This window comes from Apus apus, chromosome 15 (assembly GCF_020740795.1).
Source record: "Apus apus isolate bApuApu2 chromosome 15, bApuApu2.pri.cur, whole genome shotgun sequence".
Taxonomy (NCBI): Eukaryota; Metazoa; Chordata; class Aves; order Apodiformes; family Apodidae; genus Apus; species Apus apus.
The window spans coordinates 3,416,544-3,444,475 of record NC_067296.1 but is presented as its reverse complement, the minus strand read 5'-3'; the positions used below and the strand labels follow the sequence as shown (position 1 = coordinate 3,444,475).

Below are 27,932 nucleotides of genomic sequence, written 5' to 3'. Positions count from 1 at the left end.
AACAGGATTGTAACCACAGGGTGGGTAAATTAAGAACAGCTTCAGATTCTATTTTCCAGGAGAAGCTCATTAATAATTTCCCTACAATTAAAAAGGCAGAAGAGAGATGAGCAGAAGAGTTAACAAGGAATGTGGCTCATCTTTTCTACTAAATCTTTTAGCTAAAGCACAAGCAATAGAAAAGTTTAATTTTGAGTTGTAATGTCACATGAGCATCATTAACAACCATATGGCATGAAAATTTGTATTTTAAAAAGAAACAAGCAACAATGAAAAGCTGCCAGACACATCTTATAATGGCAGACAACTGGTGATCTGAGTTGCCAACCAACCCATGGCAAGAATGTTTCCAGGCAGCAAAGGCATTTGGGATATGTCCTTAATATTAGATGCTCTTTTCTGAGCATTGACAGCCCTGAATCAATTTCTACACCGTTAATTTTAATGAGAAACTGAAAAGGCTCAGAGTTCTGACTCCAAGATGTAAACCATAGGGTCATCTAGCAGGCACACACCCTGCTAGAAACCAGCAGCACAGGTTGGAGAAAACATGATATAAAGTTTTAATTCTGTATTTTGACTACACTTGGCAAACATACTAGAAATCTATTGGGGAGGAGAAGTAATACTGGCCAAGTAACTGCTACTGCTCCTGTTAAAAATAAAATTATGAGAACTGGTAGTTGCAAGACTCTGTAGGCTGACAAATGGACACTACAGCACAATGGAAGCCTCCAGTATTGAAGACCCAAGAACTCTAAGAGTTAACACTCTTTACACTGAGCAGCTATATCCTAGAAAGTCACATTGCTGCTGTTTTTCTTCAAGATGGAAGGCAGCATGAAATATGTGAGATTTCCTTGTCCATACTTCCAAATACAAGTGTAATCCTACGTAGGCTGAGACACATACATTTGTGGTCTGCCAGCTGCACAGTTTGTTGGGAGCTTTCTCTAAAATAGGAAGTTCCTAGGTGGGTATGGTTTCCTGGAATACACACCAATAAATAACATTGTGTTTTCACTAGTTTTTGGATCATGCATTTTATCTGAAGTCCAACATTTGCCATAAAATATTGAAGCATTTTAAACACTTTAGGATTCATGATACTTTGAGAAGTCTGCTTATTTAGACTTTGATGCTCATCTTCTCCTTTGCATTGTTTGATGGGATAAGGCACCTCAGAACTGCAGATGTGAGAACAAGGTCTTATCACCTTTTCTGCAGAGGTCTACCCCATGAGATCAATTAGTGGAAAAGTCAAGGAAAGCAGAGAGAAAAAAGAACCACTCAGTGGTGTTTTACCTTTCATTATTTTTGTTCTTTGGAGATTCCCTCTGCTTAACTAACTTGGTTACTAACCAAAGCAGCAGGAAATCTCCCTTATGCCCACAGGAAAGCCTGGAGTTATTCAGTTAGACTAACTGCAATTAAAGATATATAGAAAAACCCCAGTCTTCTACCAAGTTTCTCATACCTTCATGTGAGGAAAAGCTGTTTTTAGACTCTTGAGAAACAGAAGAAAATGACATATAACCCTGAGCTACCTCATCACTACTCTACTCACTAGTAAAGCTTTCTCCAAGACCAAGAAGGACTCCCCCTGTGAGTTCAGTCACCAGAACCTCAGCTGACATGAGCTGTCTGCTCACCAAACCCAGCAACAACTGGCACCCAAGATGTATCATGGAGGTTGGAAATAATTCCACAAACAAGTAGGGAAGAAACAGCTTTCCATAACACTCTTTTCATCCTTGGAAAACTGAAGAATATTTACTCAAGTCCTTTCTGCTTCAGAAAGATTGTTTCTTTAATCTTTCTCCATTTATTATTGCAGCTATATCTTGTACTTAGTCGAGACCTTGATCAGTAACATCATACTTAGAATTTTATACACTAAAAACAAATCCAAGCAAATTCATCCCTCTCTGTCAGTCTGAAGTGAAATTTGAGACAGAATAAAACCAGAATTGTTGGACATATATTTGCCTCACTGAGAAAAAACAACAAAAAAAGATCCCCAGACAATGCACACCATTCATCTTTCAAGAAATTCCTGAAACTCAGCTCAGTGGTGTGAGAGGAAAGCCATTATAATTTTCTAAGTGGCTACAACTAAGGTAAAGTTCAAGACTTTTAAGCTCAAGACCTTGCTCATTTTACACAGAAACAGAAAGGTTACTGAAGAAAGAGATAAAAAGCTGGGGAAAAATACAGACTGAATTGTCAATATAGCATTAGTTTACAAACTTTCCTTGAACCCCAGCTGTAGCTTGGTATTCCTGCTGGATACACTTCCTCTAATTTATACCTTGTTGACTAATGTAAACATGAGAAACAAGGAATGCACATGAAGGAACATGACTGCAAGTTTGTGTGATGCTTGGTGTAACTCTGAACATTGGATCCTGTTTATCAAGGATACATTAATTGCTGCATTCCCCATCTCTATTTTGGAGGAAAAGAGAAGGAGAAGGAAATGTTTCCTTGTGAAAGCACACGTGTTGTTCATACTAACTCCTGATTCCTGTGCAACAGTGGCTTTGCCTTCCTATCTCCCCCATCTACCTCACAGGAAGATATTTGCTTGGACTGAAAGAAGAGAAAGCAGAGTTACACTTCTTGGTGAGGGTGTATGAGTGTTTGTAATCTCTTTACCTCCTCTCTTCTCACCATGCAGCCAGCTAATGATTAAAAACTGAGGTAAAGCAACTGCTACTGGACTACATTAAACCAGATGATTAAACAGAGCAATGAGAAGTTCAAGTAATTAGCAGGCAGACACGAAGATGAGGGAAGGGAATGGTACATTCCCTACCCCACTCTGATTGCTAAGAAATAAAGGAATATAAGTGGCTTTTTTAGACACCCTACAATCACAAAGCCATTCTCCCTTGTTCAGTAATTTCAAACATAACCATCATAAATAGTTCATATGCACACACACAAAACCCTTCTGTGCTGGTGGAGTGTTCAAAGGAGCAAAATCATTACATGCTTTATCAAATCTATACTTACCTTCTCAGAGTACAGTACATGTACATTTTTGAGACTGAATCTATTTGTGTAAACTGGAAAAAAACAGAGAACGAGACAGCCTGCAGCCTGAGGGGAACCCTCATTATCACAGCTTTACTGACACTGTTGGGAGCTCCAGCAGGAGACTCTCTCCTGTTCACAAGACAGTCATTTTGAGGACCTTGGTTAATGTGCATTACTCAGGCAGATGAATTCAAATGTACCCAGCAACTTCTGCAATCTGGATGAGTCCAATAAGTAGCTGGAAGGCATGAAAATTCCTAGCTGAGTTCATTAATGCATACTAGAAAAAATTACTTTTTTTAACAGTAAAATCTAAAATGCACATATACCACAGAAGGGCTTATCTCCTAAGTGGTTCCAAGGCAGGGAATGAACTTAGTCTTCCAGCCATCCTTCTGGCAAAAAAGGACAGTTACAGTAGTGTTGACTTTTCAAATCAACACCTCCAACCTCCTGAGTGAAATGTGGGGACTTGAGTACCACCATGGAAACAGTAGTTATAATTCCCCATCATGACAAGGACATTAAGCTAGTTTTAATGAGTACATTTGGCATTAATACCCTGGGCTATGAAACTATCTGTGCATCTGACATGAAAAAAAAAGGATTCACAAACCAATAAGCAAAAACTTCAAAGAATCTTTTTCATACCCACCACCTCTCTTAGTAATTGCTTTATATTAAGTAAAAAGTAGTTTGTGAGCATCCTGAACAGTTCCACTGAAGACAGTTATATTTTCATCCCAGGAACAATCTCTGCTCTAGAGTGCATGTGTAACCTTATTATAAACTTTCATACCTACACGGCACTTGTTTTGTTCCAGGAAACTCATGGAGGGCCTGATGTGACATTTCTAGGGCTGGGTCCAGCCCAAAGGCATGCTCACCCATAGAACAGAGAAGGTTTTATTTCTTCCTGCTTTTAAGCTCTAGAAAATACTTTCCCCTAATGGGACTTCCTGCTGTTTAACAATTAACTGAAACTATTTTAGACACAATACTGAGATAGTCGAAATACCTGGAGAAGTTTTCCTTGATGAATCTGCCTTATAATTGTGAATCTGGAATTTGCACAGTATGTTTAATACTGGAGCAGCTTAGACTTATCTAAATGTAAAATTATTTAGTGTGCTTTTCCCACTGGAGTATCTCAGCTCCCATGACTTGACATGAGGTTTTTTTGGTTGTGGATTTTTGTTTGGTGTCTGTGTTTAGCTTGTTTTGTTTAGTGTTGTTTGTTTGTTTAATTTAGCACCTGCTTATGAAGAAAAGATTCAGATGGCTACAGCAGTTTCCACTGAGTATCTGATGAGTTAATAAACAGGCAGTGCAATTACAGTGATGAGTATCATACCAGAAAAGACTAAGAGAAAAAAAAAAATAGTAAGCCAGTCTGAAAAAGAAATCACCTCTCCCACTGGTATCACTTAAGGCATTAGGTTATTGACTCTGAAGATCTCAAAAAATAGTGACTGGTAAAGGATGAGCTGTCCCAAATATCACAAGGATGTAGGAAGCCACTCAGTTCAGAGACAAGTTGTTTTTAATTCATGTTGACTATTTGAACACTTTGAAAATCAACCAAGACAAAACTGAAGATGACTAGAACATACCCTTGGATGTCTTTAGAGGGGCTTTGTTGAGTACTCCTGTCTCTGTAGAAGCAGAGTAGACCCTAAGAAGATGCCATGAGCCTTAAAAGAATTTTAATCAGGTAGCAACAAAATAATTTTGAGGGACTTCCTGGAAAGTGAAAATCTCAGAAAAACTGGCTCATGAAAAACAGGTTATAGATGCTGTAATAGTCCCTCTTTATCAGCTCTCCATGGATTCCCACCACGTACAGAGTAATTTAGGCATTCACAATATCTGAAAGGAATCAGGAATAAAAAGCCAATTGCAAACAAACCTCCACAGACACACACACACAGAGTTCAAAATGTTATTCACAACCTTACATAATGTGACTGGTGTCCTGGAAGGAGGCTATAATTAATACATACCCTAAATTATAAGATTTCAGCCAATTCCCATACTACTTTAAACAATCTTTACCCAAGCAAAACCTGCATACAGTTCAGAACACAAGTAATTGCCAAGCAGCTTTTTCTTACAAGAAAATTACAGACAAGCAGCATTCCATTCGCATGCCATCAGCATAGCAAGAGGTAGAATCTCTGGGTTTTTTGAAAAGCACCCTGCACAAAATTGTATTAAATTACTATATGTGCAACAGGGAGAGATAAGAAATAGAGAAGAGCTATTTCCACTGGAGCACCAACAGATGGTAAGGTATACAGATGGAAATTATGGGTTTCTCTGGCTTGACTATTATGATTCCAGAGTGCAAAGAGAAGAATAATATATTGTCATTTATACAAGACAAGCAACAGTCAGAAAGGTACTGGCACAGACAGCAAACAGGTCTACAGAGAAGCATTTTCAAAAAGGCACCTCCTGCCTCTAAATATGCTGTGCTAATTTGAAACTAATACAGTTGTGATATTTTGTACAAGATTACTACTAATTACATTCTAATAATACACTGTCCTGAGTAAAGGTGTTCACATAGACAAGGGAGAACTGAGGGGGTGGCAGAAAGTGGGACATGTTTAACTGATCATTTCATTTGCTGATATGGGTACCTGTTGTTCCAACTTAGGGTGTAGAAGTAGAACATATATTTCAGAGCAAAATCTCTCTTTCTGTGTCTACCAAATATTCTCATTAACTATTGAGAAATGTAAAGTACTCTTTCTCAATACCACAACAAAACATCTTATGCATAGGGAAGCAAACAGATCTTTACATTAAAAAAGAGACATATATACTTTTAAAACTTCACTTTTCTTGAGGAAATGCCTATGATTTTACATTCAACTAATCAAGAGAAAGCACGTCAGAAGCAGAGTATTAGCTTGGAATTAGTGGGTTTAGAAGCAGGGCTATCAATTGAGCAAAACTTCAATTACAAACTAATTTAACGTATACCCAAGTACATTATTGCAATTCAATAAACATCTCTTCAGAATTAGACAATTCCAATTTGCCTTCATTTCAGCCTGTGTGCATGCATTACAAATCTGCTATTATCCCCACTAAAATTAGCCAGACTGTCTGGAAGCAGTCATCCACACAATCCCAGGGTGTCACACTGCTGCATCAAACTAATCCCAAATGAACCCCTTAATCTTACCTGCTTACCAAACAGGAACAAGGAGCAGAGTGTACCTACCCATAACAGTATTACTCTCCTAACATTTCTTCTAGCTACATGCCTGCCTGAGTAATCCAGCAATGATCTTTCCTGGTGGACACCCAACCATTCACTTTTATAACTTACTCACCTATTTTTCCCCTTCTTATATTTTTGAACAAGGAAGTGTCTTGCACCTACTCAATTTTGCATATTCTGATCTTTTGCTGCTCTGGAGGATTGCCTTCCCTTTGTTTAGATGTGATACAATACTAGACATGCTACTCCTGGCAACACAATTTCATTTTAATCACAAATTAATTCCTCTGAATTAAGGATGCAATATCACTGATGCAAGATCACTGAGTGGGAATTATAAGCACTTGCCATCTCATAGGAGCATTCCTTTCATGGTCAGCCTGAATATCTGCACCACACAAGACACTATTTTTAAGGCATTGTAAAGGCATCAGTATCCTGATGGTCAAATGACAATTAAGTTGACAGAAAGTACAACAGTGGACAAAAGTGATCTTGTTTCTACAGCAGCCCTCCACTTCCCCAGAAAAGCAAAACAGCCCAATCAAATTATACACGGTGAGCAGAACCACACCTCTCCCTGTTGATGTTACCTGAGATCAGAATGTCTCAGGAGCAACTTAGCCACCTTCTGATCTCTCCACCTAAGAAGCAGGGAGCATCCCTGTGGTGCAGCTCATGCTAAGGTAAAAAAACAAACCACAAAAACAAATCAAAAACAAACAAACAAAGGCAGCACAGCAAATAGGACTTTAGTCCATGTTTCATGGAAGCAAGATTTAGACACATCTTGCCTGTGTCAGGCACAGTATCAGCTCGTGCACCACAGTAAATAACAGGGCTAAAATCCTAGCATCCTTCAAGAACTACTGATGTTTTCACTGTGTACTTCAGGACATCAGCAGAATTAATCCAGTCATTTACTCCCAGCAGCCTTGAGCAGACTCTCCTGTCTCCACAGACTATCCTGTGCTCCACCACAGGATAATGGATGCCTGATAAACTGCTGGAAAGGGAGGCAGATGAAACTGCCTGACAGACAAACTACCATTCAGAGTATCCATAGCTCTATGCCCTACTACAAAACCTCATCTAGAGGGTCCTATGCAAAGTTTTGATTGAAATATATTTGTTTTAAGATGGCGATTGAAATTCATGTCACTTTTACCCTTTTTTTCCTACTTAGATTTTGCACGAATGAAACAAGGTGGTCCAACAGGATGTCAATTTTTAAACTTAGATAATACCTGGGAGAAAACACTCGTTTTGCAGAAAGCAGCTGCTTTAGGGCAACCTACCTTTCACTATTAATTCTGCATAATTTGAAACTCCGGATCCACCATCCGAGCGAATGACACAGCGGTACTTGCTGATGCTGCGTTGAGAGGTGTCAGCTACACTGACAGTGGCAGAAAAACGTCTGTGATTGACCACTCGAGTGACCATTAATGCTGTGTCCCTCCCATTCCACTGCTGTAAAGAGACAAAAATAATATAAGTCATGAAGACACACAGATTATGCATCTGTCTGCAATTCTCTTTGTGATGCTTAACATTGTTCAGACCTTCACCTTCTCATTGTTAGGTTAGAATTTTTTACAAGCACAATTTTTCAAGGAAAGATCCCTGCAAAAAAGACAAGGTCATATGAAGTAGAACTTAAATAGTCTTAAATATTTAAGTTTTCATGTCTATTTCATTTTTGAAACGTATTTGGGCATTTTATGTGATATATGTACTAAAAAAGCTACAGTGACAGCTCAGATGATGCAATTGTACACAGTATATTCAGAGGCCTGGCTAGAATATGAAAAATGCTACATATTAATGATTTTGTACATCTGGGAAAATGCTACAAATGAACAGATTTTATACATTTGGCCTTTTCAGATGTAAAACTTCAAATTCTGGATCAATTTAAATAAATCAGTTGCATGAGCAGACATCCTTGTTTGTCCAACATCCCTAAATAAACCTCTCTACCAATGCCAGGCTACACTTCCTCAACTGGAAAAGGGACAGATGAAGAGTTATCTAGAAAGAGAAGTTCTCCACCATGTAAACACCTGATCGTGCTCAGTTGGTTTAGTTTGTTAGGAGTTTCAAAGGAAAACACATGGATGATGACTGACAACCAGTAATCAGGTTTTGGGGGTGTTTCAAAGGGTATTTTCATTAAATGTTTCAATTTTAGAGAATGGAAAAGAGGTTTCCATTAGCAACAATAACAATTTCCCTCCAAGCCCCTGCTCCTCATAGGAAAAGGTTCATATTGCCTCAGGCAAGAAGTGTTTTTACACACACCTAGACATAACTGAGGAAAGACTTCACTAACAGATAAAGAATAAGACAAAAATATATCTCTGTGGATGCTAAAAGTAGACAATAGGTTAATAAACTTCAGATAAAAATGTAATGTTTGGGAGAACAGCTGTGATGAGAGTACAATTAAAGTGACTGTCAAGTCATCTTAACATGATGCCAACTACATTTCTCACCGACTTGTGTTTTTCCCAGTACTAATGTTCATGTTTGTGATTAGGTAAACTGATTCCTCCCCTAATATTTAAACTAGATTTGAAATTGGTATTTTTTAAGTATGTTAAAATGCCTGAAGTCAATCAAATTTGAGAAAACTGTTACTTCTGTGTCTACAAATGCCATAGCAACCATGCCAAAGGCCTCTCTTGTCTGCCTCAGGTGTTACAAATACGAGGAGGTCAGGCCTTCTGTCACAGCAGCTCAAGCTGAGAATAAAAGCTGTTCTTAAGCATTCTGAAAGTTTATGTTGGTCCTACGTTGCACACACAGTACGTACAGCAAGAGAATAATCTTGACTTCTTTAGAAAGTTGGGTGTTTCTTGGCACAAGTTTAGAAGAAGCAAAGAGCTCAACTATTTTAAAAACTTCTAGTACGGTGATGCTGGGACTCCACGTGCCTGAGCACTCCAAAAGGCTGAAGAAATGATTTTGTTCTTCACTGGAAAACATGCACTCCACATCTTCAGTTTGGTAACTACTTGACTTCTAACTCTAGAACTGAAAATGAGTCCTTAAGGTTGTTACTATACCCACATAAATAACACAACCCAGTCTTTCAAGACCTCTCAGTAGGGTGAAAACAAACCCACGCATCGAGAGAGGGAATGTTTTGGTCTTTCAGTGAGTGACTAAAAGAAACAATCTGCTATCAATGCAGTCAAGGGAAACTGGGATGAAGAAAAACAGTGAGTACAACAGATTTTGCCTGTTTTCACCATTCAGGTAGTATTCTCAGACATTAGAGTACGTCTCCTTTGTAACAAGTTGTCTCTGACTCTGGGCTAAGGATATTTTTAGAGTGAGAGGAAAGAAGATTGTATAATTAAGCAGAAGTGAAGAACTATTCCACTTGTTCTGTCTCTTATTCTTTGTGACTGAGTGCTTACAGGTGCACACATATTTGAAACCTAAATTTTGCTGCCACTTTTTCCTTTTTCTATTTTTTTATCACCTTAAACTATCACCTAGAAACAATTAATGACAGTTTCTTGAGGAAAAGATCTTTGCCCCACTGCGCAGTCTTTCACTATCTACTTACTTTACTTGAAAAAAAAAATTAACCATCCCCCCCCCCCCCCAAAAAACCATACAAAACCAAACAGACAAAAAAGCCACCACGAAAAAAAGTACATTCCTTTACCTGGAGCCAGAGCTTGTCATGCTGGGACCACTTCCCCCCTGCAATGCACTGGAAGGTTGCATTCTGTCCCACGTTCACCTCCACGTTCTGAAGCCTCAGGAAATGAGGTGCTTTTCCTAACAAAAGATGCAAAGTATTGCAAGGGTAGAGCAAGGCAGTAATTGACTGTGTTACACCAGCCCAGATATTAACACTCAGCAAAGCATTAGGACCTATCCTTGGCAAAACAATTTTGCAAGCTCAAAGTGTCCTTCCCTGTTTAACTGTTCACTGCAGAGTGAGGTGGATGATGGATGTGCCAGAGGGTGGCCTGAGGGGTCATACAGGTCTCTGGCACATCTGAAAACACAGATTTAGATCAAATCACAACACAAGTTCATGGTCATCAGCACAATTCCTTACACATTTTTTTACTGCTTGCTTTAAAGGGTAATTGAGCCATTTCTTCTAAGCAGCTAAAAAAGTAATCAAATGTTTTTGAGCTTGTCACACATGACTGACCCCAAAGAAATTTTCCCAAGGGTTATATTTACCTTTTTATTATATTAACTATCAAATACATGCTAGATCTTTAGAATAATAATGTGACATTAATATCAAATATCAAATGAATTATTCATATGACTGTATAATTATATTACTTTATGATCACTGATATCAGTGTTTTGCTGATGCTAAATTCAGCATTAATTCAAAATTAAACCACTGATACAAGATGCAGACATTGGGTTTGTTCACAAAGGACCTAGATCAGAGGATTATCTGTATTACTAAATACCAGACTCATTTACCTCCCTAAGTTAACTGACAAGAAAATAAAAAACATTACTGTAGTGATTCTGACACCTCTAAATAAACTTAGTTCTTGCTGTCCTTCAGAAGCAAGTTTCTGTATCATTTGTAAACTTCTAGTGGGCCATACTGAAGAGCCTTACGAGACTCTAAAGGTTAGAATTTTTGAACTTCATCTTATTTTCTAGTATAATTAGACACCAATGAAATGTGCAATTTCAGAGGATGAACCAACCCATCTTTATCTACTAGAATCAAAGAGCTTCAAAAGGCTGTGGCATCTGTGCTTGTGCATGAAGCCTGACATGAATTTGTCTACTGTAGACACGTGAAGAGAGCACTCATGCCTGTACACCACTCCAGATGTTTTCATCTAGCTTCTGGAGCCCATTCACATTTTGCTGACAACTCCTGAAAGACAGGGAATCCGTACCATTGTGCTTTCAGGGAATCAGTAATTTGCATCAAAATTTAATGGAAATCTACCTCTGGGTAACAGGCAGAATGTACTACATGTTATTTGCAGACTTTTGCCTGCAGTCTGAGGTGAGCAGATAGATGATAGCGTAGCAGCAAACCTCAGTAACAGCAAAACCACAATTAAACCCCCTTAATGACACAGTAATGGAGAAAAATAAACACCTTGCTCATGTGGCCTTATTTTTTTGGTGTGTGTCCTGTGAAGAAATGCACTGGAATATCAATTTTCCTTGTGCCAAAAGCTCACTGGCTCTGTGTGCACGAGCACTTGCACTCGTAGGACAGCCCTGTGCCCTGGCAGGTGGGCACACCTGAGGACCAGGAGTTTGGGCTTGGTGTGACTGAACTGATCTAGGCTACACAGCTTCATGTTTGCTGCTGGCTTGTATCTGCTCCCCTGTGCTGTGTGCTCATGCACACAGAGCCAGTGAGCTTTTGGCATAAGGAAAATTTTTATTCCAGTGCATTTCTTCGCAGGACACACACCAAAAAAATAAGACCACATGAGCAAGTTGTTTATTTTTCTCCATTACTGTGTCATTAAGGGGGTTTAATTGTGGTTTTGCTGTTACTGAGGTTTGCTGCTATGCTGTCATCTATCAAGGTAAACTAGAAACAAAGAAATAACCCCAAATAATTTCAGTAACCTCCAGGGACATCAGGAGCTTCATGATCAACATGTTTTAAGTTATTTTAAGTATGAAATTCATATGAGGGGCAAAACCTGTACAAGCCAGTGGCACAGACTCTGGTGAGATTTGCTGTGGTGGCTGTCATCCCTGAACAAGAAAAGGAATACTGGGAATCCAGCAGGAGGAACATTTACAAAGACTGCAGAGAATTTGCAGCTTCTTAGCAAGTTCTGAATGCTGCAGGTTGCAAACTGATTCAAAAAGGTGTATTTAACTGCTTGAAACATTTAGCTTTTAAGATTTAGGTTTGAGCTTAAGTTTTGCACTTAATTTTGAGAAGGAACCCGCATATACTTGGAGAAATAGATTTAAAATCAGTTTAAATACTTGATTAAGCAGGGGTGTAACAGCATCTTATGTCTGTTTTAAAATCCCCTATCTTTCTTGGCTAGGCTTTGCCCCAGAATTTCTTCAGTGGCCTCTTTCTCAGGAAAAGAATCAGGGATAACCCAACATGCTGTGGGACACACGGAGATCATTTGGGGGATTTGAGTGGATGCTGCCAGTTATCAGCAACATCTGGTTAATACGGATTGGAAGTATTTCTTAATGAAGTAAATGCACTCAAAGGCCTGAGCAATCAGCACATGGTAAATACAAATATAATTTAGTTAAACAGCAATTAACCATACTGTAGTTACCAGAAATGTCCTGTTAAACTTGAGCAGAAACCACGTCTGTCACATTGAATGGCAGCTGTTCCTTGAAATACTTATTACAACAACACCAGCTGATATGATCCATGATTTTTTTGTGAGCAGCTGTCACTGCCTGACTTACTAAAACTATCAACTAGCCAGAGGGGCTGTTAAAGGCTGTTTTAAAAATATTTAGAAGAAATTGTATACTACATACAAAATATAGACACACACAGTCCTCAAGCCACACTGCAGATGCATAGAGACACTAGATAATTTCAGGCTAAGATTGAGTCTCAGAGTTTCTTTAAATAGAAAAAAAAAACAACAAACCCAACCTAATCTTATTATTATGGCTGTGATAGAAGAGATGTGGCACTAATATTTTTCCAACAGTGTTATCAACCTGCATTAGTCTCTACTCCTGTGCAACTGTGTTGACTGAATAAGATTTATTTTTAATATCTTTATGAGGGTGCTTAGTGGGATTAACACTTGAGAGAGAGAGACCTTTGGGATATGCCCTTTACCGAGGAAATACTGAAACAATTTGCTTGTTTCTTCTTAAGTTAACCACACAGGATATGATCAGAAGCTTTGTAGATTGTTTTCTATAGCAATACAATTCAGAAACAATTAAACAATCAGGCTTCTGTTCTCATAACAAGAGAGAAACAAAGATTTCCACAGCTGTCCTGGCTCTAGCTACAGCCCGAGAGCAGTTTTGCCTTTTGCACAACTTGCAAAGTTGCATAATGATGCAAAGCTGATTGTCTTTAGGTGTCACAGAGGGATACAAGATGACATTTTAGTGCTGATCCAACTGGGTAAATCACTCCTTTAAAGTCTGGAACATAACACTTAGATACAGTTAGGAAAACCAAGAGTGCTCACTGCATGGATGGGCGAGAACCCGGACTTCATCCACAGCTATGTACCCTGGGTGTCCTTTCAGAGAGACGGATTCAAATATCACCTGAAATACAAAATAAGAACAAGTTCTCTAAAAAAGAGCATCTAGGTTTCTCACTTGGGCAGTCACCACGTTCTGCTCTTATTATTATTATTGAAAAGCTGGTTAATATGGAAACCAAAAAGCTAGAGCAACATTCCTTAGGATTAGAGGTAACTACATCCTGCTTTACACACCAACATTCACTTTAAGCACCTGCCCAAGAACATTAAGGGCATAATAATCTGACATCATCTTCTTATGCTTCAAAGTTGGAGAATGCTGCACATGAGATAAAAATCTCTTATTGAACCACACATGGATTCTTCTGGAGAAACCCTGGATTTGGCATACATGTCATTGCAGCATTAGAAGGCAAATTACAAGCAATAGATGGCCCTGGATTCAAGTTTCTGAACTAAGAACCTCCCAGATATAATGAAGTTGTTTCTGTGATTCCCTGGATTGAACTAACATGGTCTGAGACTGAATATTCTTAAAACTGACATGTAGTATTTCTCAAAATTAGTGGTACACTACCTAGCACTTTCTGTTTTATTTAGGTGACTTGATAATGAGAATGTGCCATTGCTTTGGTCTGAATAGACAGAAATTCAATTATTCCCTATGGCTTTGTGATTTTACCTGGAAAACTGCCCTGCTCTAAAGTATTCAGTTACTAAAATATACAGGCTATCTGAAAATCAGCAGTGCAGAAAAAAACAAACCTAAAAAACCTGATAAAGTGATCATTCAAATTAAGTTCTCTACTGCCAAATAAGCTAACTAGAAATTCAGGAAAAAACAGCATTAAGTATGGTGCAGTTTGTTCAACAATTAAAGGAAAGCAGGACATGAGTTGTAGACTGTGTCCTCATCACAGTGTACACCTTTGCCAAGGTGGGCAGCAGAGGGAGAGGTGCTGATCTCTTTCTGGAAACCAGCAACAGGACATGGGCAAATGGAATGAAGCTGTGTCAGGGAAGGTTCAGACTGGACTTTAGGAGAAGTTTCTTCACTGAGAGAGTAGTCAGTCCCTGAAACAGGCTCCCCACAGAAGTGGTCACAGCACTAAGCCTGCCAGAATTCACGGAGTGCCTTCATCATATGGTTTGGTTTAGGTCATCCTACGAGGAGCAGGGACTTGGACTCAGTGGCACTTATGGGTCCCTTCTAGTTTGAGATATTCCATGATACTATGAGGAACAGGAAGCTTAGAAATGTTAAACTGCAACAGAAAAAAAAAAGAAAAATGAAGACTGATTATTATACATCTTGGCAATGCCACCTCTCATGTTAGTGATTCTCTTCTCAAAGGAATGAAGTGCTATCTTGTTCTATTGAAAAAAAAAAAAAAGAATGGAGATGTAATGGATACTATCTTCTGTATTTGAAAGGGATGTCCTCATTTTCTCTCTTACTAATGTTCACACTGTACCAAATTGCTCCTTTTTACATGAATATACAATACTGGTTTCAAGGACAGAGCTAATTGACACGTTCAGCTGGCACAGTTATTACCATTAAAGCAGTATTCTAGTCAGCTGCTTGTTTCCTAGGAATAAGTATTTCAGCAATTTGTAAACTCTAAAATTCACTCCTAGAACACAAAGTTAGTTACCTAAAGCCAGTTCTCAACATTCATTTTCATTCTGAATAAAAGCTGATATTCCCAGCCTGTCACAGTTTAGTCTCCTTTTTCCCCCCCTCCATCAGAAGATTTAATACAGTAAAAATTCCACTTGCAAATGTTGATCACCCCCTGCCCTGGCTATGAAAGTAGATCAATATGTGCTTTGCAAGTACAGAATTGCTGTTAATCATTTTGCTTTGCATTTGGGCTTCCAGAACATAGTTTCTAGTCATGTTTCCATGACTTCTTAAGATCCGCTCCCTCAATTCAAAACGCATCCAAGTGTGAGATCTTCTGAAACACATCGAGTAGAAAAGACATGATAAAGAGAGGTAGAACACAAGAAATAACAGGGACAAATGTAAACTAAGGAAAGCTCAAGTACTAATAATATGTAGAAACTAAGTTCTACTCCAGAGGAAGATGGAAAAAATAATAGGCTGCCCATGGAGTAATAAGAGGAAACAAGTCTGTGGAAGAGTAAATAAAAAAACAGCAACAAGAGGCTTGTGTTATAAAAATGCTTGATAGGCTTTTTAGGAACCTTATAAAATAAGAGTATAATTCAAGTTCTTAGTATAGAAATTATTATTTACTCTAGCAATTAAATGTCACTCATGATAAAAATTATACCTACTGGAAAGGTCATAAAAGCAACTACTGAGACTCCCTTCAGATTTGAATTAAACTGCAACATTACAGCTACAAAATCTTATTGTAGTTTTGCATTTGTGAGAAGCTGGAAGTCACAATGGACTCCTCAATTTCCTACAAGCCAAGAACTTCTCCAAGGCACTGACGTTAGCTACTGGTACATGGCAAAGTAAGCACCAATACACAGAGAATTGTCTTCTCTTAATTACTGGCAGATACAGATTCTTTAATACAGCACAATATAACTTAAGACAGTAAAGATGTAGTCAGCTCCTAAAAACCCCTGGATATTGGTGCAGGATCCACTGAAGGGAGTGGGCTATTCTTCCAAATTCATACAACATTGGGGTTTTTTGTCCTTGTTCCCTTTCACATTTTCTTTTTCCCTGTTCAAACTTCCACATTGCTGTCTTTTTTCCTGTATTTTGCAGCATCTTAACCCTATCAAAGTGAGAAGCACAGAGACACCCAGCTTGCAGAAAACAGGGAACTGAGACCCAACATGAGGAAAAGGCAGGAATCCATGTTTATGGGGCCCTTTCTCTGCAAATATCACACCAAATGTCTCTCATATCCTTTTAACTTCATTGCACTACACACGGTTGAGACAAAGGCATTTAACAATGCTTTACACTCTCTGAAATTAATTTAGATGACAAAATGCAAAGCTTTGCTCTTAAAAGCATTCTTAAATGCTCCCGAGAACTGCAAATACCAACTCGTTTAATGTTTCCTTACCAATAAACAATGCTACATTTCACTGCTGCTGTATCCCAACAATGTCTGTGTTAGCAATATAGCCTGGCTCCTCTGCTGCAGTACAGGAGTTTTCTTCAGGCCTGGATCAATAATGTTCCTTGCTATACATCAAAAAAACCACCTCTTCCTGGCAGACTCTAGTGCTGCCCTCAGTGTATTCTGGGACCAAGTTCATCCTTACGGCAAGTAGTAATTCAAGAGTACATGTACTACCTTTCTCCAAGAACTATTACAGCTTTTCCTTGCTACACGAAAAGCACTTGCAGCCTGGGAATCCAAGGACATGTAACTCTGGGGTAGACACTGTGAATCTCCACCATCCCCATGTTTCTGTCTCAGCAGAATGCTTTTGGAGCCAGAGGACTTGGATGGCACAGAACTGCCAGATCTAAAACAGGACCTCTGGCAATTGGGCTTGGTTACCAGTTTTCCACTAGTCACATCTCCAAAGCTCAAAGTACTTGTTGAGTCCTCAGACCCAGGACAGATCGTTTCAGATTTTTTGCCTGACTGAATTCTTGATGCTCACTTCAAGGTGCTGGGGTTTCTGTGTGCTAAGAGAATAACCCACATTTTGCCTGACAAAGATTTCATTATTTAGAAAATATACTGTTTTGCCACATGTTACTTGGTGCTTTTCAAATATAAAACATGCTTTCAGGCCTCTTGCATACAAAGACTTCTCCAGAAAGGCAATTTTGATTTACAGCTGACATCCTGGATTGTGAGTGGGAAATTAGACACTGCCTAGGCAACAGTACAGCCAAGCTTTTGTCATCCTGCCACCTCTGGACTCCTTCAGCCTGTTCCTTTAGGTTGCCAAATTATACTTTTGTCTAAGTCCTGTTATCTTTTTTTTATTTTTTCTTTCCAACTTTGACTAAATATAGAAACTTACAGGATTGCAGCTCAGCTGCTTGATAAAATCAGGGACTGATCAGCCTATGAGATCCCCCAAAACAGTGGAAGGGATCTCAAAGTGTAAAAGCCACACTTGAGGAATAAGAATACAAATACAAGCAGGAGGGAACATCATCCTGGGCATCAGCAAGAGAAAAAGAAAACCCTTGCATTTCCTAGGAAGGAACTAGGCAGTTAGTGCTGCCTTCCAATCTGTTCTTTTTTGTGCTGCAGTGAAAAATTCTTGTTAGTGAAAAATTCTTTTTTTTTCCCTCAGGAAAAGCAAACTTGACCTGCCAAAGGACTTGCAAAAGAAGGAAGGCAGGCTCAGGAAGTCTGCTCTTGGTATATCTAAGAGTAGGATCTCTCTCAATGTGAGATCAGACTGTCTTTTCCAGGTTTTTCAAGCTCTGATTATCTGGGTGAAAGATCATTTCTGTTATCTCTGTGGAGCACTTACTATGAAGCAAAGTCTCCCCCACCCACCACGTTCCTGGTTCATATGAAAGAAGCATAAGCACTTCAATATGACTTCAGAACAAGTGATAAATTGTGCTAAGCCCTTAAAACACCACTTCCCACACATTTGCATCTCTTTATCCCTTCCTCGTGGCCAGCACAGCATGCTCTATGTATTCTGCTGATATCCCCAACTCTTTTTCAGACTTTAATCAGTCTACTGCAGCTCAGATTTTATAGACATCCTACCCAGTCATTACAAGACAAAATAAAACTCAAAAAAAAAAAAAAAGCTTTTCTACCTGCAGCTTCTATCCAGACTGTTTCCTGCCTTCCCATAGTTTCTTCTGGCATAATTGCTATCTCACTCATGTCTTTTGTTAGTATCATTATCTATATCAGCATTTCCAGCAAGGTTTAGGGTGCAATTACCTCCCATGCTTTTCTTTTTTTCTCTTAAATAGAAAAGAAGACAAAAACACACCTTCAGCACCTAAAAACTATCCGAATCCATTGTGTGCAACCTTACCTAATTAGAACTAAACAATGACTGCAAAGTTGCCACCTGAAGTTTGAAATGGACAACTAACAAGTAGCTGTAAAATTAATCTAACCAAAAAACAACTTACCCAGTACATCCCTCAGCTTTGTGCTTGTTTTAAAAAATAGATGTAACAGAACAAGAGCCTACGTCACAAGCAGAGTTAAAGAGGAGAAAGAGAGGATGTGGTGAAGAGATGTGGTACAAGGTTTTAGTAGTAGCTTATGCACTCCATAGAAGCACAGGACAAGTCCAGCTGCAAAGCTGAGTAAACAAATATTCCTTCTTATTGAACCAAGGGCCAAAAATAGTTCAGACAAACTGACGCAGAGATACAGTTACACATCTAGACACCCAGCTGTATTTACATTTACATAGTGCTATGGAAAGTGCCATTACAATTCTGTTTATGCACCAATTCAATTATAAACAAGTGGGTCTTAACTTGCCAATAATTTGACTCCCAGGACTCTCTCCATCACTCTGTGACCTGACAACGACTAAAGAAAGAAGGTGAAGTGGCAAGAAATACTCCAAGATGCCTGTCTAACCCTTTTGCTATGAAATTGCTCTACGTCAATTCATTCTGATATGAAGAAGCTAGGGGGACATTTGATTTTTCAGAGAGCTATTGCTAACAAAAGCTTAGCTCACACCTAATCAAATCATAGAATGGTTAATGTTGGAAGGGACCTTAAAGATCACCAGCTTCCAACCTCCCTGCTATGAGCAGGGACACCTCCCACTAGACTAGGCTGCACAAGCCTCATCCAACCTGCCCTTGAACACCTCCAGGGATGGGGCATCCACAACCTTCCTAGGCAACCTATTCCAGTGCCTTTCTACCCTTATGGTGATGAATTTCTTCCTGACATCCAACCTAAATCTCCCCTCTTCCAGTCTAAAACCATTGCCGCTTGTCCTATCACTGCCCTCTCTACTGAAAAGTCCTTTCCCAGCTTTCCTGTAGCCCCTTCAGGTATTGGAAGGCCACTGTAAGGTCTCCCCAAAGCTTTCTCTTCTCCAGACTGAATAGCCCCAACTCTCTCAGCCTGATCATCTTCAAGGTTCTGCTCTCAACTCAAACCGTCAAAGGAAAAGCAGTGAGAAGTATTACAAACTCATACCTGATAAAAATGCGGCCAGAAGGTACTGATGGCAAGTTCTGCTTTCACCCATCCTTCCGTCACAACTCCTGAGACGTTCCATATGGGATTGCCCTGTGGTCCTCCATTCACCTTCACGTAGACGTTCAGAGAGCCAGGACTGGAGCGGTCTCTGCTGGACAAGTAGTAGTGGAAGTCGATGCAGTGCGTGTCGTTCTCCTTCAGCGTGGGCAGCAGCAGGTGAGCTTTCTGCCCAGATGCCCGCCCAGAGCTGTTCACCATCATGAAGGAGCCTGTGAGAGGAAAACAAACAGAAAAGGAAAGCAAAAAGAGAAGGAAGGGTGGTTTTACTGGGCTTTTTCAGTAAAAACTCTTCCTTTTAAAAAGTCAACGATTAGAAGCCAGAAAACAAAACATTCATCTGAAGAACTCAATCCAGTTATTTTATGCTAATTGTTAGGTAAGGGAAAGAAAATAAAACTGCAGGATATACACACAAATAGATTTGGGAGCAACTAGAAACACTTTAATTAGGTAGCTTAAAAATCAAAATACTGTTTTGCTTTTACTTTATAACCTTGTGATAAAACAGTCACTCAAAACAAAAGCAAATTCACATTTCAAGTAGCAAGAAGTCTTTTCTATGTCATACAGTCCAGCAAAGGCACATTGGATATGAAAAGCTACAAGAATGGACCACGTTCTCTGCTGATGCCTAAATGGCCTCTACCCACTTGGTACCACAGTCCTGTGAGCCCTGCATCTTGGCACTATCAACTTTTGAAGGTGATAACATGTTACGAAAACCCCAATTTTTAAAGCCTAAGTTAATTAGTCCTGTTAGCAGAACAGCAACATCTCGACTAGAAATAACGCAACCAAGACAGTTATTCTTCTAGGAGGGAAGGACAGGCTGAATTTAGGGAGGGAAATATATACTAAAACAATTTACGATTTATGAGTTTGTTAACCTGGAAGCTTGAATCATATTAAGCAAGGAACTTCATGTTGCACTTGCATTTTGATTCATCAAACAGTTATCTTACAGCACATTGTGTCTCAACTCATCTCTTCACAGATGCATCAAGGTGACAAATGTTAGCAATAAGGGAAAACATTACAAGAGTTATTTGATTCCATTCTGTTTAAAGGATCACCCTTCTGTGTGTGCAGACACTCACACTCAGAAAAAGCTGCAGAAAACACTGAGATCAAGGAGGGGAGAAATTTGTGTGTCAGCAGCCAGGCATGGTAATTTTTAATCAAATGCAGCTCTCTTGACACTCTCAACTCTGATGCTGCTGCCAAGACATGCTACAAATGTATTTCTCTGCTGGCCTCTTGCAGTTCACAGAAGATTGAGTTTGAAAAGCCTTGCCTCACTTCTAACCTATTGACTTTCCCCACTCCACGCCATAGCAGTGTGACACTCAGATGAGCCAAAGAAACATTTTCATCAATTCTGTGCACTCAGCCACCATATATTCTAAATGCATATCAACAGATACCCACAAAACGTGTCGTGGTTCCCCCCCACGCCGTGTTTTATATGATATATATGCATTTTGTGAAGGACTGAAGAGCACAAATGCAGAAGGAAGTAAATCTTTCAAAAAAAAAAAGCCAATGTCACACATTCTGAAGACCTTGGAAAATTCAAGCACAATGCAAACACAGCCAGGGAAGAGGCTGTACTAAGAAATATGAAAACGTATAGACAAGATGCTGTCTGGAAATCCTATCCTTCATTTTGATTTGCTGAAAATAAAAAATGGCCCCAGATAAAGAAATTCCAGATTCACAGCAAGGACTTGGAGAAGGATAAGAGCTGAATCCAAATTTTCAATTTCTCTCTAATATCAGAGCCCATAGGATAGGATCCTGAAAAATGTTTGCTGATGATCTAATTTTGCACAAAATTCCCCTCATCCAGTACTCCCTGTAAAGTGTTCTTGAAAATCCACCCAAACATACTGAAGTCTTGAGAAACTGAGATTTGGCTTCTGTTTCTATGACCCAGGATTGTTTATTATCATTTATGATAATAAGTTGGCAACAGGCTTAAAGTGACAGCACAGCCTGAGGGTCGAGACAGCAGGTTGGAAACCCTCCAGCCTGGTTTCCAAGATTAGTTATGACCCTCACTTCCATGATCTCTGTCAGTTCACATAGTCTGCCTTTTCTTCCCTTACAAATAAAGCCAGAAGAGTCTTAAGAATCACTCTTCTACTGAGAATCTAGGGGAAAACCACTGTAAAAATGCTGAGTAACAGTAGTATATTCCAGAGGAGTATAGCAGCTGCTGAGAACTGCACTGCCTGCAGCTTTTACAGGCCATGTTAACAGTCCAAGATACAAGGAAAACAAGTTCTACATCTTTAAGGATGATGGCACAGACAATTAAAACACTGAGTAAAGAAAATAAAGCACCTGTGCGTCCACAAGGTTTTGGCCCAAGTGCCTGCTACAGTGGAGAAACCAGGAAAGCTCATTATTGCACCATCATTGATGGGCTCATCATTTCACTCCTGGGCATCTTCCTCTGTTTTATTTCATTTGGATAATACATGAATTCCTACCCTAAACAACTACTCTGAAGCTGTACAGTGTCTAACACAATACAGTCTTGAACTGCACTAGAGGAGGTGTTTCAAAGCTAGAAACAGTTCAACAGTACCTCACTGTTACAGATCCATGGATAAAAATAATGAGATTTCCTCTGGGAGAAAAGCATCAGGTTTTCTAAAAAGTTCTAAGCAATTATTATAATTTTATTTTTTCCTACTCACAAAAAAAATGAATCACAAGATATTTGTGGTGTGACAATAGCCTTTTGTGCAACAGCTGAGAATTCTAGAGAGAGCATGGAGCTTGAATCTAGTGACTGACAACATGAACAAGTAAAATATCCAACCACCAAAAAGCACTTAATAAAATAACCAATCTTAGTTACTAAATAGCTTTACATACAATTGTCATATGCAAAATATTCCTAGTTTCTTATTTATAGCTGATTTTTTTTTTTTAATACAGCATGGCTAGAGGTACAGGAAGAGAAAATACCATAAAAATGTGTCTCCTGTAAATTCCTGATAAGAGTTATTATTTTATATGACAGTGCAAGTTGATGTGGAAATTTGCACTTACAGTGCCATCTCTGCCAGAGAAAAATGCTCACACCTTGTTTAAATCTAGTTTGTCACCTACTAACTCTACCACATTCCTTACTTCTGCAGACACTATGTGTGGCAGCTTCCAGGACAAACCCTTCCCCTGGCTACTCGAGGCACAGGGCACAACAGCTCAAGCCTGACCATCACATGGGGTGTGAACTTCATCTCCTCAAGACTGCAGTCGACGTTGGGTACAAAATTATGTCGATTTACAGAATTCAATTGTGACTAAATTATACTGGCCCCCAACTACACCTGTCTGTACATGTTCTCACTGCTCTTTTCACAGAACTTGAATGGGTATCCTGTCCCCAGGGACCTTCCAAAGGTTGTTCCACATGTTCCAAGACCAACAACTGCGATGTACTGTCTTGTTATAAATGTCCATGCCCAGTGAAGCTTGTCTGGGCAGGGTACATCTCTTAGAGGTGAGAGATCATGAAAATTGCTTCTACCAGGGGGAAAAAAGAAAAATCAAAACAGCCTTTTAAGAGCAAGTGTGGTTTCCCTTAGTATCCTTAATAAAAATTGACATATTGTGATTCAGAGTCTGACAGCCTTCTTGAGACTGAGCACAGAATTGAAGCTGATGGGACATATTCTCAATTTGTAGGCCTATATGTACAAATAAAAGAGACAATCTGGTCTGGCAACAACAAACCACTTGTCATTTCCCACTCATATATAGAACTAGGGAATGAATTAACATGTCACAGGTGGAAATTGCTGATCAGTGGATGACTGAAAGCCACTTCAAGCTCTCCAGGCAAGAATCTGAATAAAACAAAAGGTATCTTGGAAAAACTTATTGAGACCATTGAATACCCAAATTTGAAAAATCATAGTAGGGGGAAAAAAAATCATTTAGCCTCATTGTTGCGTTTACCACCATTGAGAAAGTCCAAATGTCATAAAGACAACACTGAACTGAAAAAGTGATGACCAGGTCAATTAAATGTAGTGTTCTTGGATCAACAGATCAGATTAATTAATATCTTGCTGGGTTTTTGGCCTGAATAACCAGAAATGGGTGTGTTCTGTTCAGATCACTCAGAAACAAGGAGGATGCAAGGCTGGTAAATAAGTTCATTTTTAAAAATCTGTTCAAACAACAGGAACATAAAATGACACTCTGGCATAGTCATTAAACATACCACTGAAAACTGGGGAATTAAACCATGAAGTGCTCTCTAGCTGGCCATAAATTTCAATTTTTCCCCTGCTTGGTGCATAATGATGCTTTGATAAGCGTCCTATTATTGATGCATTTGCAACATATATGCTCTTTTTGGAGCTGAAATGCTACTCTGTAGCAGATGGTGGCTATTGTGTTTACACATCAGCACTTTATGATTGCATTTTCTCACGTCTGCAGTAAAAAGAAAGCCGTAATTGAGTTTTTAATGGCTTTGCACATTGTTCATTAAGATTACATGAGTGTGTTCTGACAAACGACAGCTGAAAAAAATGAGGCACTGAGAACCCCTCGTGATCACCAGACAGACCTCAGTTGATGCTGTTTCACTCATGGCTTTGATGTACAGTGCTGTTTAAAAGGGAAATTACAGCAACCATTGAAGTCTGAATGTAAACTTGAAAAGAAAGCTGTCAAAATGCTTAAATGCAAAATGAGACTTCAAAAACTTTGAAAACCACAATCAGGTAGAGAATGTTCTTTTAAAGAGCAAACTCACTCCCAAAATAAAGGAATGGATTTTCCAGCAGCTCCATCAGGTGCTTGAACATGTTTTAGACAGTTTTACTTCTTTCCAGAGAACAACTCTACCTCAGAGGTTATTTGACATCTGTCCTTGCCAAGGTAGAACAAAGCAACAAGCTTTGACCTACTACTGCATCTTACAAACCTCTCAGGAGAATTGACCAACCCCTCTGGGAAACCTGATCCACTGCTTGACCGCCCCCTTATTTTCTCCTTAGATTCAGTCCAAAAGCTCTCATTTCTATTTGTATCATTTGTCTCCTCTCCTTCAGAAAAGATCCAACTTGGTGCTCCTGATAACCTCCTTGTAGATATTTGGGGACCACTGCTAGGTCTCTCAAAACCCCCCCTGCCCCCAGCTGAACAATCCCTGATAACTTCTCTGCTTCTTCTTACACAGCAAGTGCTCCAGGCTCACAGATTTGGTGGCCTTTGTGGAACTTCCTCTAGTTCATCCATGTCTTTAATATTATGACACCCAAAATTGGGCACAGTATGCTCAATGCAATCCATTGAGCGGCAATCAAAGGGCAACCACTTCTGTTTGCCTACTGGCTATGACCCCCTCAGAACAAGCCAGGCTACCACCAGTCACCTTCATTGCCAGAGCACAGGAGAGGCTCCCATTCAGCTTGCTGACTGCCACAACCCTCAGGTCCTGTTCAGCAGAGCTGCTCTCCAGCCAGTCAGTCTCCATGCAGGTATTGTATTTGCCCCTGTGAAATTTCATACTGCTCCTATCAGCCCATTCCTCCAGCCTGTATCCATCCCTCTAAATTGTGTCTTTACCTCAAAATTGGTTTAATTGTTCCCCACAACTTGATGTCACCTGCAAACAAGAGCTACCATCAGCAGCTGCCATCCAGGCAGCTTGGACCCATCTAACTGCCACCACACACCCAGACCATAACACCCTCAACTTAGAAATGTGAGGAGCTCTGTCCTGCCTCGGACAGCAGCAGCTGCACAGCACTTTCTCTTCTGCAGTTCAACTACAGCACCAAGAGAGCTCTGATAACTTGATGTTTAAACTAAAAATATAGTGAACATTAAGCTGTTCTAACTGGATACAAAACCAACACGTTCTAAGAAGGATGCTTATTAGAATAGTGAAAGAGATTTTACGACAGTCATTTTAACCTATGGCAGTGACTAAGTCCTCAACCTTGCAGTTTTAAATGCTGCATGAGAAGAAAAGTCAACTACCATGAATCCCTAATACACCAAAAAAACCTGCTACACAGTCTGTGTGGAAGAATACCACACAAAGGAGAGTCCATCTACCTCTACACCTGGTTTCCAGAGGTGACAAAGTAGCCTTTTAAAGCAGAACATTAGAATCAGGGTACTGTGAAACAGAATTTATTATTTCAAGCTTCTCACAGTCAGTTATATTAAAATTTTTCAAGTCAAAAGCTGCAGCTACCCTTGTCATTGATTAGCCACAGACTGATCTTCCTCCCATAATTTTTGTTGAGTCAGTCAACAAGACCCTGACAACAAGTTCTACAGTTTAATTATATGTTTTGCTGGGGAAAATAAATATTTTCATCCACTTGCTTTAAGCTACTGCCACTTCATTTTTTAGCTCTTATTTGATGAAAAGTTATTATTACCTACCTGCTTCACACTTCCCACATTTTTATATCCCTACTCTTCATACTCGTATATAACAACTGCACAAGGCTCAGAAATCTCTTCCCTCTGACTTATGTACTCAGACAACATTTGTACAAGCTCAAAATTAAACAAGACGTATCTCCTAGCTTCTATCCCTTCTTCAAGTATTAGGACAAAATCAGGCCCATGGGTTTTATTTCTCAAACAAGGGTCATGCTGAATTAATCTACCACTGAAATAAAAATACTTTGATTCACAGATAAATACGAATATAAACTGCAAGTTGATTTCAGTCTAATTCATGAGGATAATTCATTCACTTGGGAAATTGTCAGGTAATAGAAAAAGTTTTTTTTTTTTAGAGACAGCTACTATTTGTAAAGAGCTTTACTTCTGGAAATTAATGTCATGGAAAGAACTATGTTGTCTGAGTTCTTTTTGTAAGAAAAAGTCTCCACTGGGAACAAGATGGATCCCATACTACTCCAGTGATGGCAAATATTTGCTGTAATTATTGAAAGAAATTGACTATTGTGGCATAAATGCTCTACCAATGAAAGATAATATTGTGGCATAAATGCTTTACCAATCTCCCCTGAAAGACTTGGGGTGTTACAAAAATGGGCCTGGTTTGCAAATTTCCAAATGTCTTTGGAAGGAGGTAAACTTGTACTCTCTGCTTTGTAAAAAGCAAATCATGCTGGGAGAAACCAGTTTTCCCACAATTTCATAATTACCAACTGCAGACTCCTGCAATGATTTCACCAATTGTGCCACAAATGACTGCTGGTATTTTCAGTGCCTCCCAAACACTGTTACCAATAAATCACAGGTGTTCTCAAACTGCATTCCTTTTACAAATGTTTTCCAAGGTCTGAATAATGGTGATCCACAGGCACTGAAAGATCCAAACCAGCCAGGAATGGCCTCCAGCCAAAGGACAGCTTCCCTTTATTCCCATCCTGAAGTAAATGCTGAAAGAAGCAACATCAACTACTACTACCATCCAACATAGGTAACATTAAAGTACCCCGGGCAGAAGAAAAAAGATGAAAATATATCATGGATTACAAAGAAAAAATAAATAAATCCCATTTTATTGGATTGCCTCTTGAAATGCTAGTGGGTCAGTCAGCAAGTCCTCTTCAACTACCAAACACAGATGGGAAGCCAAAAAGGGCCTAAGTAACAAAAGGCTTTAAGGTGGGTCATGAAAGTTCTGCAAGAGGTTGTGAAACAGGGATTTGGAGATTAAGTGCAATGTCAAAAGTTTCAGAGCCCCAGCTCTCTTAACAGCAGACAGATGGTCACTTTAAGAGTTGGGATTCAGGGTCCAGAAGTTTTGTGGACCAGTCTGGGTTATAGCTGTCCCAGCAGAATGTTTTATGACCTACCTAAACTTTATTTCCCCAGCGTTACTTTTATATGCTGCATTTGTCACTTCATGCATAGGGAAGGACCCTATTTATTAAAGGGATGCTCTTTTAACCTTAGGGAAAACAAAGGAAAATAGTTTATTCTCTGTCCCATTTTTAAAAGCATTCTTCTTACAACGTACCCTATATGTATAACACTTGGTCACATGATTCTGTGGCATTTACCAAGGCCAGCCTATTATAGACATTCACATATTTGCAATACAAAGCTAAACATGCAGGATTCAAGCTCTGACTTCCTGCTTTTCTCAGTGACAAATGAGGATTGTTTTCATCGGCCTGAAGAAAATCTAAATTCAATGCGAAGGCAGAACTCTTGTAAAAACAGCAATGGAAAGGAGCTCTTAGGAGAGGGATAGCATCCAACACTGTAGAGACAAGAGGAAATTTTTAAGCACAGGATGGACTTCTCATTGTC

The 27,932-nt window shown here is 39.3% G+C and overlaps 1 protein-coding gene across 4 annotated transcripts in view; it reads right to left on the bottom strand.

Annotated features, from left to right (window-relative positions):
- The window catches only part of PTPRT (protein tyrosine phosphatase receptor type T), a 435,474-nt gene that overhangs the window by 249,070 nt on the left and 158,472 nt on the right, over positions 1–27,932 (bottom strand). For all 4 annotated transcript variants that reach the window (XM_051633170.1, XM_051633173.1, XM_051633172.1 and 1 more), the window contains exons 3-6: positions 19,587–19,858; positions 13,456–13,537; positions 9,960–10,075; positions 7,576–7,750 (exon numbers count right to left, since the gene is read on the bottom strand). In XM_051633170.1, coding sequence (XP_051489130.1) covers positions 7,576–7,750; positions 9,960–10,075; positions 13,456–13,537; positions 19,587–19,858 — 645 coding nt within the window. The remainder of the gene's footprint in view (positions 1–7,575; positions 7,751–9,959; positions 10,076–13,455; positions 13,538–19,586; positions 19,859–27,932) is intronic.